The sequence below is a fragment of the Mesoplodon mirus genome (genome assembly GCF_964341445.2).
Source record: "Mesoplodon mirus genome assembly, chromosome: 14".
Taxonomy (NCBI): domain Eukaryota; kingdom Metazoa; phylum Chordata; class Mammalia; order Artiodactyla; family Ziphiidae; genus Mesoplodon; species Mesoplodon mirus.
In genome coordinates, this window is record NC_138990.1 from 12,648,339 (window position 1) to 12,661,088 (window position 12,750).

General features: G+C 35.4%; 1 protein-coding gene across 1 annotated transcript in view; it reads right to left on the reverse strand.

Moving 5' to 3' along the window:
• ZC3H6 (zinc finger CCCH-type containing 6) overlaps window positions 1-12,750 on the reverse strand; it is a 54,853-nt gene that overhangs the window by 12,217 nt on the left and 29,886 nt on the right. Inside the window, exons 4-7 of the mRNA XM_082643077.1 lie at window positions 9,607-9,883; window positions 6,789-6,922; window positions 1,432-1,548; window positions 685-798 (exon numbers count right to left, since the gene is read on the reverse strand). Of these exons, the coding sequence (XP_082499203.1) occupies window positions 685-798; window positions 1,432-1,548; window positions 6,789-6,922; window positions 9,607-9,883 (642 nt within the window). The remainder of the gene's footprint in view (window positions 1-684; window positions 799-1,431; window positions 1,549-6,788; window positions 6,923-9,606; window positions 9,884-12,750) is intronic.

Genomic DNA, 12,750 nt, shown 5'->3' on the forward strand with positions numbered 1-12,750 from the left:
TAGTATAGAAGCAGAATTATGCACAGAGGAATTTAGAATATGGTTAAGGTGACCTTTTAAATCTGTGAAGAGGGGACAATGAGCTAACCATCTGGGAAAAAATAAGGTCCTTACTGAAGGACAGTATAAATATATATATATATATATATATATATATTTTTTTTTTTTTTTCTTTTTAAAGGACCATATACAGTGAAATGCCATGGGGTAGAGGTAGGAATACAACTGAAATGTATAGATTTCCAAAGGGAGAAGTAGGGAAGAATATATAGTGCTTATCATTAGGTGGTAAGATTTGATAAGACTTTGGTTTTATAATTTCCAACAATGACAATTTATTACTTATGAACCTAAGTAAATAATCATTTAGTCACAGAATAAATATGTTGCGAACTACTCCTTCAGGAAGCACAGTCTCTTGAAATACTTATAAGCTGAGTATATTAAATATAAAGTACATTTATTTGATAGATTTTTTTCCAAAGGGAAGTTATTTCATTTCCCTAAAGAAAAAAACTCAGTTTGCCCTTTTGAAGTGCAAAGCCCGATTAGACCTGGTTTATATAACGTGCTGTTTTAAATTTAAAACCAAACTAGGCTTTCTGGGTTGTACTTATGATTTTTAAAGCCTCAGGGATGCTTGAAAACTGCAATATTTTGGTTAACATGTTTTTAATAAAGGATATTATGCATGTAAATGCAGTTCTCTCCTTTGGTACAATATCCTTGTAAATAAAATTTGCAGATCTCTTTTCTCTTCTCCAACTCTGCATCATGATCAAATTTACATTGATCTCCCTGTTCACAAAAAAAGAAAAGAAGAAAGAAAGAGAAAAAAAAAGAAACCACCGAACTGAATTTTCTCCATGGTGTTTCATGGTAGAAGTATGGTCATATCTCCAGTCTTTAAATAATGAGCTAATAATAATTCAAACAGTCCTTAGAATTCTTGCCCAAGACAGTAGATGTGGCTCTGTGCAGAGAGCCAGCACAGTCAGCATGACCTCAGAGCATGACCTCAGTGCTGGCTCCACCAGCACTCACCATTTCTAGGTGGGCTACTCTGGGGACTTATTTAACCTCCTGGTTTGGCCATGTTAAAAATGAGGATAATAACAGCGACCACAATTCACTGTGTCACTGTAAAGATTAAAACATTTAATATTAGTAATCTACTTTGAACAGTACTTGCCATACAGTCAGCATCATGGGTTTGTTAAATAAAATGTCATTTCAACAAGTTATATTACTGCCCCAGAATATAATTAAATGAGTTCTGATATACAGTATTCAATGCAAGATACATTTTGAAGAACCAGTTTTATTACAACTATATGAGAAACGAAAAAACTAACCACTCCCTAAAATGACTTTAAATTTTAAAGATTATTTCAGAAGTTAAAATGATTTATGATACCCCTATAAATTTACCTTAATACATCTCCCTTCCAGAAAGTATTTACAGATTTGTTTTCCTTTATGTTCCACTGTGTGTTGATTAATAAATTCCTGAGTCATAACCTTCCATTTTTTCCCTGGTTTACTATACTGCAAGAAAAAAAATTATTTAAATAAAACATATGAAGTAGTAAAAAGGTATTAAACTTTATAGTCAAATGAATCTAGAAAGCAGTATACATCGATTATTAAAAGTAGTGAAGACTGGACATTCTGATGCTATTCATTTACTTGGAGAGAGATATGCTTCTAGAAAAGTGCTTATTGCTATACTAGGAGTTGCAAAGAACCCTATTTCTAATTGAATGAGGACACACAACTACGTGTTTCAAAATAAAATTATGAAAATCTTGAAAATTAACAATGGTACTTTGGCAAAGGTACAATAAAATATTTACTCTCATGTACTGTTGAGAGAAGACGTAAAATATCCATACTGTTTGACACAAAATTTGTACTTTTCAGGATTATTCTGAAGGAATTATCAGGGAGGCACACAAAGATTTATTCACAAAAATAACTGCTGCAGAATTATTTACAAGTAAAACAAACAAACAAAACAAAATCTAGAAATACTGTACCCATCCAAAACTAGGAGACAAGTCAAACACATTATGATACATTTAGGTGGTAGAATATTATACTGTCATTAAAAAATCATGGGATGGAAAGACAATTTGGGGACATAAGAAAATGTTCACAATACCTTACCAAGTGAAAATGTGACCCCAGTTTATAATAATAAAGACAAAGAAAAAGACTAAAAGAATATACCCCTACCTTTGACAGTGTATGTCTCTAGATGTATCTCTAAAAAATTACAGATTGCTTGCGTGTGTGGTTATTTTGTACTTTCTATAGCAAAAAAATGGAGGATGTATTATCTTTAACTTTTAAATTAAAAAAATTAAGAAAAACTAGTATGTGGTAGAAAATCTCACAGCCCTACTTATTTTTCTTAGTTCTTCTCCTCAGTCCCCTATTCAACTTTTGCTACAAGTATAAGAGGGTTGAGTAGCAAGAGAGTATGATGCTTAGCCAAGCTAAGGACTTCCACTCATGAGTGCTATAAAACATCACTGTTTTTCAGGCTCTTAGCATGCATAGTGCCTTGAACATCGAGGAGCTTAATAACTATTGATATTTGCTCTTCTGATTTGATATCAGTTTTCCCTTTTCCCTCAATCTGTTAGAAGATGGAGAACAAAGCACAATCTACTGAAAACAGGAAACTGCCTCACAGCAAACACTTAAGGAAACAGATGGCTAAACTTAAATCTGACCCTCAGCACTCCCAACTGATGAAATATATATTTTACTAGAAGAATTCTGAAAAAAGTATAAGAATACCAGGAAAATAGATAATCTTTGAGGTTCTTTTAAAAATATATATATATATACCCAAATTGCCCAAGGAAAACGCAAAGAAACTGCTTATACTCTACTCTGATAGGATCATTTAAAAAGTCTTAAATCTATGTAAATTTTACTTACAAACATTTTCTATTTCTAGGCTCACTTAGAACAAGTAGATATAAATGACCAGTTCACATATGCCTTCCGTACAAGGAATTGTGGCTGTAATAAAATAGGCAGCCAGGGCTTCCCTGGTGGCACAGTGGTTGAGAGTCTGCCTGCCGATGCAGGGGACATGGGTTCGTGCCCCCGTCTGGGAAGATCCCACATGCCGCGGAGCGGCTAGGCCTGTGAGCCATGGCCACTGAGCCTGCGCGTCCGGAGCCTGTGCTCCGCAACGGGAGAGGCCACAACAGTGAAAGGCCCGCGTACCGCAAAAAAAGAAAAGAAAAAAAAAAAAAAAAGGCAGCCAAAGAGAGTGCATTGTGCAAAGTCAATGAGCCAACTTGAGGAATATAACTCTGAAATTAAAAAGTAAAAATATTAGGTAATCATCCTCCCCCCCAAAAAAACGCTGAAAAATGTACCAAGTTGTACCTATGTTTCTTGAATAACTCACTCTTTCTGTCTAATGTTACTTTCTAATGATACACCTCGTTGTCTTAATGGAGGACCGCGGGGGGCTGTTTTTTTCCAGTTTAGTTCTGTTTAAACGAGTAGTAAGTATTGCAGTACCAATAACTATGGGAAAACTGACTATAATCAAGGTATTCTAGAAATTCTAAAGCAACTTAAACAAAATTTCAGGATAAAATAAAGTGCCTAGAAGGTCTGATCTTTTAAGCTTGAGCCTACAGAAGAACCACAAATGTTCTCTATCCTTTTTTAAATTTTTAATTTACTTTTTATTTTATATAGGAGTATAGTTGATTCACAATGTTGTGTTGTCCTCTATCCTTAAGATCTTTTATGAACTATAAGAGCTGGAAGAATGACAGAAGTAATCTAGTTCATCACCCTTATTGGACTAATATGAAAACTGAAGATTAGTGAAGTTAGTGACTTGCCAAAGGTTACGCGTTTCATGTTAGTAGAATCAGATAGAACTCTTTGCACTATATCACACTGTTTCAAAGAAAACACAATTCAAGAAAGAGGGAGAAGGAATTCCCTGGTGGTCCAGGGTTAGGACTCTGCGCTTCTACCGCAGGGGGCATGGGTTTGATCCCTGGTCAGGGAACTAGGATCCCGCAAGCTGTGTGGTGTGGTCAGAAAAAAAAAAAAAAAAAGAAAGAAAGAAAGAAAGAGAGAGAGAGGGAAAAGACAGAGAAAGGGAGGGAAAAACCAAACTACCCACTTGGTGATTTTAAAATTTATTTACTCTAGAGGATGTATTATATTGGTATAGGGAACAAGAGCATAAAGGAGTTTTTAAATATACTAAAAGGAGGAGGAAATTAAAGGATCTACTGGGAAAAGAATATGTATTTATAAAAAAATTTAATAGCTACTATAAAGACTAAAAAATTTTAGGAGTTTTATGGCCAAAAGAATGAATAAGTCTTTAAAATCCATCAAAAGTTTGCATGTTCTGTGACTATACTTGAGTTTTCAAGAAAATTAGTGTGGACATGCAGGTATTCCTAAATTTATCTGGCCTTTGGAGGATCTTATACTCCTTGAAAAGGCAAGGGTAAAAATGGATCTATGTTGGCCACTCCAAGTATGTTCACTCTACCCTGGATGGGCCTCCACCAAAGCACTCCTGAAAATGAGCTGCTTCCTTGGACTCTGACACGCTCCTGCTTGTTTCTGGAACCGTAAGAAGAATTCTCTCATGAGAGCCAATAAACTGACATAGTGTTGATAACATATTTTAATCTTGATAAAGGAAAAATATTCTAAATCTGATAAATGTAAAAGAAAGAATTTATTCTGATTTTCTACTACATGATAAAGAAATCTTTTAGTTGCAGCCCAGATCTGCAAACATCTAAAATATTAGTGCTTGAAGAGGCCATTAGAGTTAGAGGCCATTAGAGTTACTGTACTCTAATTTTACAGATCGATCAAACTGAAGCTCAGAGATAGGCAGTAACATGATCAATGCCATACTTTCTTGGAAGCTAATTTTTTTTCACATATAGGGTATAAGTACTGAATATAGGAGAAGGCTTATTTAGAAAACATTCATATTAATTTGGTCTAGTGAAAGCAGCACATCCTAGACATCTATACGTGTCTAGAAAGATGGACAGGCAGGTTATAGTCACTCAGAAATTCTAAGTTTGTTTCCATGGAGCGGTGAGTTAAGAGTAAATGTTAGTAGGTGTCTAGGAAAAGAAGAGTTCATGGTCAAGTAACTTTTGAAAACGATGGGTTGGACAAAGTAAAACAGACTTCTTTATGCCTAACCTGCTCGGAGTGTTTAATACATTAATGTTGCCTGAGAATCCCCAAGAGTAGCGTAGCATGTGCCAGGCTTCACAAATTCATTTGGGCCCAAACTTCTGTTTTCTGTTAACAACTCCCTAAGTAGTACATTAATGAGTACATATTAAGAAATCTTTGCCCATTATCTTTAAACCCATAAATGAGAAAACTGAGCATTTTCCAATTACAATATGTTACTATCCCTTTTCTTTTTTTTTTAATTTTTAAAAAAACTTTGGCCGCATTGGGTCTCTGTTGCTGTGCACAGGCTTTCTCTAGTTGTGGTGAGCGGGGGTTATTCTTCGTTGCGGTGCGCGGGCTTCTCATCGCAGTGGCTTCTCTTGTTGCAGAGCACGGGCTCTAGACGCATGGGCTTCAGTAGTTGTGGCACGCGGGCTTCAGTTGTTGTGGCTCGTGGGCTCAGTAGTTGTGGCGCACGTACTTAGTTGCTCTGCGGCATGTGGGATCTTCCTGGACCAGGGCTCGAACCCGTGTCCCCTGCATTGGCAGGCGGATTCTTAGTCACTGCACCACCAGGGAAGCCCCTACTATCCCTTTTCTATCAATCAAGGTTGCAGCTACTGATAACCCACCCTTGCTCTGTACAATTCAATCAAATCTTACTGGAACAGTGGCAGAATACAGGAATTGGGCCACTCTAATCCAGAAAGTCGCTACAAGGTTGAAATGTACTGTTAAATTCAACATATATTTATTCAATATCTACTATACACATAGTTCATAAATTCATCTTTCCAACCATTTATACCTCCTTTCTTCTCTTTTAATGATTTTAACTGTAATAAGTAAGTGAATTTACCGCTATCTCCCCTCTTGGTCCTGCTACATATTGAGCTATTAGCATTTTATTGCCATTTGCATCTAGGGACCATGACTCCTAGGAAAGGAAAGTACAACAGAGAACTCATAGAACAAACATGTTTGCTTCCAGATGTATCAATTTTATTTTGAGCTGCTTTGCAACTTACTGATTTTATTTCAAGGGCACCAAAGCGTGCATCTGTGTACTGCTATCAAAACTAATGAAAACAATACTTCTTTTCTGGAATTCATCTATACTCATTCGATCTGAACTGGAAATGTTTCATTTACTAGGAAAGTAGCATTAAAATCACAATGCTGGGCTTCCCTGGTGGCACAGTGGTTAAGAATCCGCCTGCCAATGCAGGGGACATGGGTTCAAGCCCTGGTCCGGGAAGATCCCATATGCCACGGAGCAACTAAGCCCGTGCACCACAACTACTGAGCCCACATGCCACAACTACTGAGCCCGCGCACCTAGAGCCCGTGCTCCTCAACAAGAGAAGCCACCGCAGTGAGAAGCCCGCTCACGGCAACGAAGAGTAGCTCCTGCTCACCGCAACTAGAGAAAGCCCACGCGCAGCAACGAAGACCCAGTGCAGCCAAAAGTAAATAAATAAAATAAATAAATTTTAAAAAATCACAATGCTTTCTTTTGCAGCCAAATAAGTTACAAAATGGAAAAGCTCCTCTCCTCATTATATATAAATTCTCAGTACCTCTTGAAAGTCATCCGTTCCTGAAAACACATTAGGCCCTTTATTGGCCCTTCCTCCACGGTCTTTGCGTTTGATTTTCTTCGGCAAGCCGCGTCCACGAGCAACATTAAAACTTTTAACCCTCTGTTCAATACCTAAAAAAGTTAAAATGTACTTCAGATAGTTAAAAAAAACGGCACACTAGACAATCTACTAGTTTACAGGGAATAGCATATTTTAAATAGTCTATAATGTACAGTGTATTCTTTTTTTCCCTTTAGATTCAGTGAAAAAAATTAATTGTCTTTACATTTTGCTTCATGGGTACTGCTCCTTATTGTTTTGTTTCTTAAGGGATGTTATCAACATAAGGAAGGCAAGAAACAAGAATATATACATGGCTGGAGAGGTCAAATCTAGTTTTATTCTTCTCAATTTTCCTTAGAATAAGCAATTAACAATATTTTCTGTTTTTAAGAGAATTAAATAGTACATTCATCTCTAAGGAAGACATTGTAGGTATTAGTGATTAATTTGTGGCAAATTGAGTTTCTACTGATAATGTTGAATAGACATCACATATATCTCCAAGCAAAATTTATACTTGTCTTTTACTTTTGAAAAACTTGATATTTAAAAGTCTCTAAAGAGATACTCAAATGACTAAAATTATATATTTGAGTAGTAAGTTACAATACAAGGTGATTTCTCATTATACCAAAGTCATATTGAACTAATAAGTTTTCTAATGATATTAAACCTACAAAATAGCCAATAGATATATAGAAAAATGTTTCACTTCATTAAAGAAATAAAAGAAATTAAAAATTTAAAGATAACATAACTATTTTCACCTCAAAGAATAATGTTGGTAGGGATTTGGAGAAATTGGCATTTGCACACACTGGCAGGGGTGTTATAAATTGCTACATCACCTTTTTGGATATCAACTTTGTATATGGATCAAAAATCTTCAAATGTAGCTATGTCTTTTGACTCAATTCTACATTTCAGCATTTACTCTCAAAAAAAAAATGTTTGCCAAGATATGTATAGATATGCAGGGTTAATCACAGAATTTTTAAAAATGGGTGCAACTTAAATCCCAAATAATTACTAACAAACAAACCTAACAGTTTATTAGACAAATTATGGCATATCTATTTAATTGAATAGAATGTAGACATTAAAATCTACTCATTAACATAAGAATGACTGAGATACAATTCACAGTTAAGGGAAAAAACCAAGTTATAACTGTATAGTTTTTTGTTAAAAAATAATTGTCAAAAAATTCTAGATGGGGCTTCCCAGGTGGCGCAGTGGTTGAGAGTCCGCCTGCCGAGGCAGGGGACACGGGTTCGTGCCCCGGTCCGGGAAGATCCCACATGCCGCGGAGCGGCTGGGCCCGTGAGCCGTGGCCGCTGGGCCTGCGCGTCTGGAGCCTGTGCTCAGCAACGGGAGAGGCCACAACAGTGAGAGGCCCGCGTACGGCAAAAAAAAAAAAAAAAAAAAAAAATTCTAGATGAATGTATACCGGGGAATTCCCTGGCAGTCCAGTGGTTAGGACTCCATGATTCTACTGCAGGGGGCCTGGTTGGATCCCTGGTTGGGGAACTAAGATCCCACAAGCTGTGGCACAGCCAAAAAAAAAAGAAGTATACCAAAAATATTAATAGTAATTGTCTCTGGGAGTAGGGATTCAAACTGCTTTTGTTTTATCTTTGATCTTTGCTGGGTTATCTTTTCTACACATAGAAAAAGTTTTCTACATTTGACCCATATATTATTTTCATAATTCTGGGGGAAAAAATGAAAGTCAAAATAAAATGCAATACTCAATTCTTTAACAGAACAAACAGAAAGAGTTTGAAAGGAAGAACCCCAGGTGGGAAGGGATGAACAAGGCCTCTACATTCCCCTTATTCCCCAAGTGGAATGATCCCTGACACCACTATGTCTGGACTCCAGGAACAAACTTACTAATTACAATAGCATATGCATAGACAAATTCCTGTCTCTTTAGTTCAACAAAGCCTAGATCCACATTTTTCAAAGGAATTTTGCTTGGAAATCAAGAAAAAATAAAGCCATAAAAATAACCAAATTTACTCATAACTGATTCCTTTTTTCAATGATAATTAAATGATAGTTACATAGGGCTTGGGTGCTCACTACTTCACCTCAGCCTCATCTCGCTCCAGTTTTCTTGAAGCAGACATATTGACTGGACAGTTCTTAAGGCTGATTTGACCCTGATGTGACCCATAATTTCTATGGCAATCTTGTACTGGTCTCTCCAGGGACGATGTACCTCAATATAGCAGATGAATAGGTTATCACTCTAGAAATTTCTTTAGATTATGTTCTTATTTCTGATCCTGAAGAATGTCTATTGTCCTGAGTATATTTACATAGCAAAGATGATCACTACATTTTAAAGCCTAGTAAAAGAATAGCTTCCCAGGATTCTGTCCTTACAGGTCTAAAACATAAAGTAATACAGAGTAACAGAGACAGCTGAAAAAGGTAGGTTATTTCTTTCAGTATACTGATACCATATAGAAGGGAGGGGAAAAACATAACAGGAAAGTTGTTTTACATTTTTATACACTTTAAAAATATTAAGAAATCTTTTAAATTCAAATTTTAAGATATCATGCAGATTGAAATATTTGTAGATTTTTGTCCTCAAGGTCTACAAAATAAATAAAAACGAATTCAGGAAGCACAGGAATAAGCTGATCATGAGAAAGGGCAAAGAAATTTAAGATTTTACTTCATATTTACCTGTGTTAATAAAGTTCTCATATTAAAAAACAGACAATTTCAAACTTACCTTGCTGAATTCCTTTCAATCTTTGTTTTTTCCCTGGTTCTTTAGAAAATGATGATCCTAAAGTAGTATTTGAGGTTTCTTTAGCTTGCCTGTATTGTTTCAGCTGACTGGCAAAATCTTCCTCTGTTTCCTGACCGTAGTTACCAAAGTTGTCATCACTGTAGTTACCAAAGTTATCATCACTGTAGGTACTGTACTCATCATATTCTTTACTTTTAAATTTTCTGTTATGTTGACTCTTCTTTGATGCCATGTAGCTTCCTGATATATGTCCATGCTAAGTGAAAACGCACAACCATTATCAAGATTTTTCAGTTATATGTAGGAATTGATAGTAACACAGGACATCTTTTTTCCCCCAGAAAGTTGGGAGAATGAAGGGGAAAAGACAGTTATTAGTTCTGCCTCTTGGTTAGAACTTATCTATGGCACTATTTAAAACTAAGTTCAAAAAGCTAAATGCTACTCTGATGTTATTAAACATTATAATGTTCATAGAACATTGCTGGAGAGTGTGTCTTGTTCACTTTTTGTTTTCCATGTCCATGTCTTATGTTTCTCATGCTCCATGCCTCGATATTTATACACATAAGAGTACTTTAAAATCCATACTGTCATACAGAAATTCCGTCTCCAAAAAACTGAAGAGGTCTTTTTGAAAACAGAAAAAAAAGAATAGTGAAATAGCTTGGAGCAAGGGTAGAAAATATATAGAGTCTCCTAAGATTCAAAAATTCCCAAATGACACGTTTAAGCATATTATATTTAATTTAAAAACTATATGTAAAGTCAAATTTGTAAAAAGAAAATATTTATATTTGAGGTCTAATAGAAAAAACAGAGATTTCCCTAATAGCAAAAAACATCTAATGAATAAATTGCTCATTAGAAATTATTTATTGCACTTATACATTATTAATTTTATTGCTTTTTACTAAAGCATGTAAAAACAAAAAATACATTGTAGTCCTAGAAGTTCATTTAATGATAGTATTCAAGTATAACTCTATTCACTGAAATATTTTATTACTTCTATCATATCTATTCTCAATCTTTTTATAAGAAAGCAAGAAAAAATTGCACATAATTATAGCTTGAGGATCTAGAAAAAGTCAGACCATGACTCATTTACAGTTTAGTACATTTTAAATGTGATATAAAAATACTGCCCTGGCAGAATACCAACATGAGACTGTGTTTTTAATAAAATGCAGAGAACATACAGAGTGAAGTAAGTCAGAAAGAGAAAAACAAATATTGTATATTAACTCATATATGTGGAACCTAGAAAAATGGTACAGATGAACCAGTTTGCAGGGCAGAAATAGAGACACAGATGTAGAGAACAAACGTATGGACACCAAGGGGGGAAGGCGGGGGCGGGGGCAGGTGGTGGTGGTGGTGGTGGTATGAACTGGGAGATTGGGATTGACATATATACGCTAATATGTATAAAACAGATAACTAATGAGAACCTGCTGTATAAAAAATAACAATAAAATAAAATTCAAAAATTCAAAAAAAATAAAAAGTAAAATTAAGAGAAATACTAAGTCCTTTTCAGCAATTATAGAGAAAAAGTGTATAACTAAAGCAATCAAGAAAATCAATTAGCTCATCAATTTGAAATTTTGAAGACATTATATTAGATTTCCAAATTTTTTTAAGCAACATTTTTAAAGTTTATAAACTGTTCTCAGTCTAGCACTTCAGAAATTCAGAAGGGGATTTACAATTATAGCCAAAAGGCAGTTTCTTACGTTTTAAAAAAAGCCACTATGAAAATAAAACAAAAAATAATTGCTTTGATTAAGTTGAAGATTAATTAATTAGTTGAGTGGTACTTACATTTCCTTTTATAAAAACTGTGATTACATTAATTCTTCACTAATATATTTCAATGCCTAATGAGCAAGGATTACTCTCTGTTAATGGGCGAGTATGAATTTTTCTCTAGAGATTAGATGCTTTTCACAAAAGCTTTAAGTCTTAATATTAATCCAATTCTCTGATTTTTCACAGCCTTTACAAAAATAATCTCCATAATTCCTACTTTTTCAAGCAGAATTATCCCTAAACTTTCAATCCATCCCTCCCTTGTTTTCCCAACTGCAAATAATCCTAATAGCCCTCTAATTATGCAAACCTCAGGGCTTCTTCTGCAGTGACAGACTCTAATGTGGCTTGCTGCAGTGCTTAGTGTTTGCATCAGGGCACCACCCATGCGGTGCAAGCTCTCCAGGAAGCACTAAATGAATGAGGGGTTACAGAGCAGCCCCAGTTCTCTAGGACAGTATCTCCTGCTTCACATGTTCACCATTTGGAATGAACAAAATGTACTCACCAGCAAAGATCTAGCAAGTATTTTTAAAAGCCCTCCTGAAGATAAAAGAAATGAAAAAGACTATAAATTTTACTGAAGGATATAGTTTCTCTCATCACTTTGCTTATTGATTATTAGGCTATCTACCTGCTAGAATGTCTGTGGGGGCAGATTTGGTTTCTGTTACACAGGCTATCACTCTAAGCATGAAATAAGAGAACAGGAGACCCTGAACAAGGATGAGGAAAAAGGAGATATATTAAGTCCTCTAATTTAATAGCTAGATGCTAATACTATATTCTATTGTCGGCCTATAACTGTAGAAGTGTCATACAGTAGATACTTGTTATCTAATTAAATGAGATTTTTAGGATATACTTTCTAACCTCAGTGAGTCAACACTAAACCATATGTGAAGGAAATGATCCTGAACTTTCTCTTCTAATGGCAGACTAGGTAATTTAATTCAGATCAGTCCTCCTCCTAAAAAAATGCAGCAGAGATAGACAAGATATTTTTTTCAGACCACTGTAGACATCAGAGAGCTAACAAATTAGTGAAGGATTACTGAACTGTTACCCATGGAGTAGATGAAAATCCCCAGAAGTGAGCAGTATTTGGAGCTGTTTTTGCTCTGAAAGCATCAGCCCAGCATGAAAAATCATCTGAAAGGTTCAACAGCATTTCTGACTATCCTTTCAATCTTTGGGAACAAAAGGAGTCCAGAGTCTGGAAAAAGCGGAAGTCTTAGCGACCCCCACCCACCAGAACTCAGAAAGTCTGGGGTTTTTCAGATACATGCACACTGACCTGAATACTGC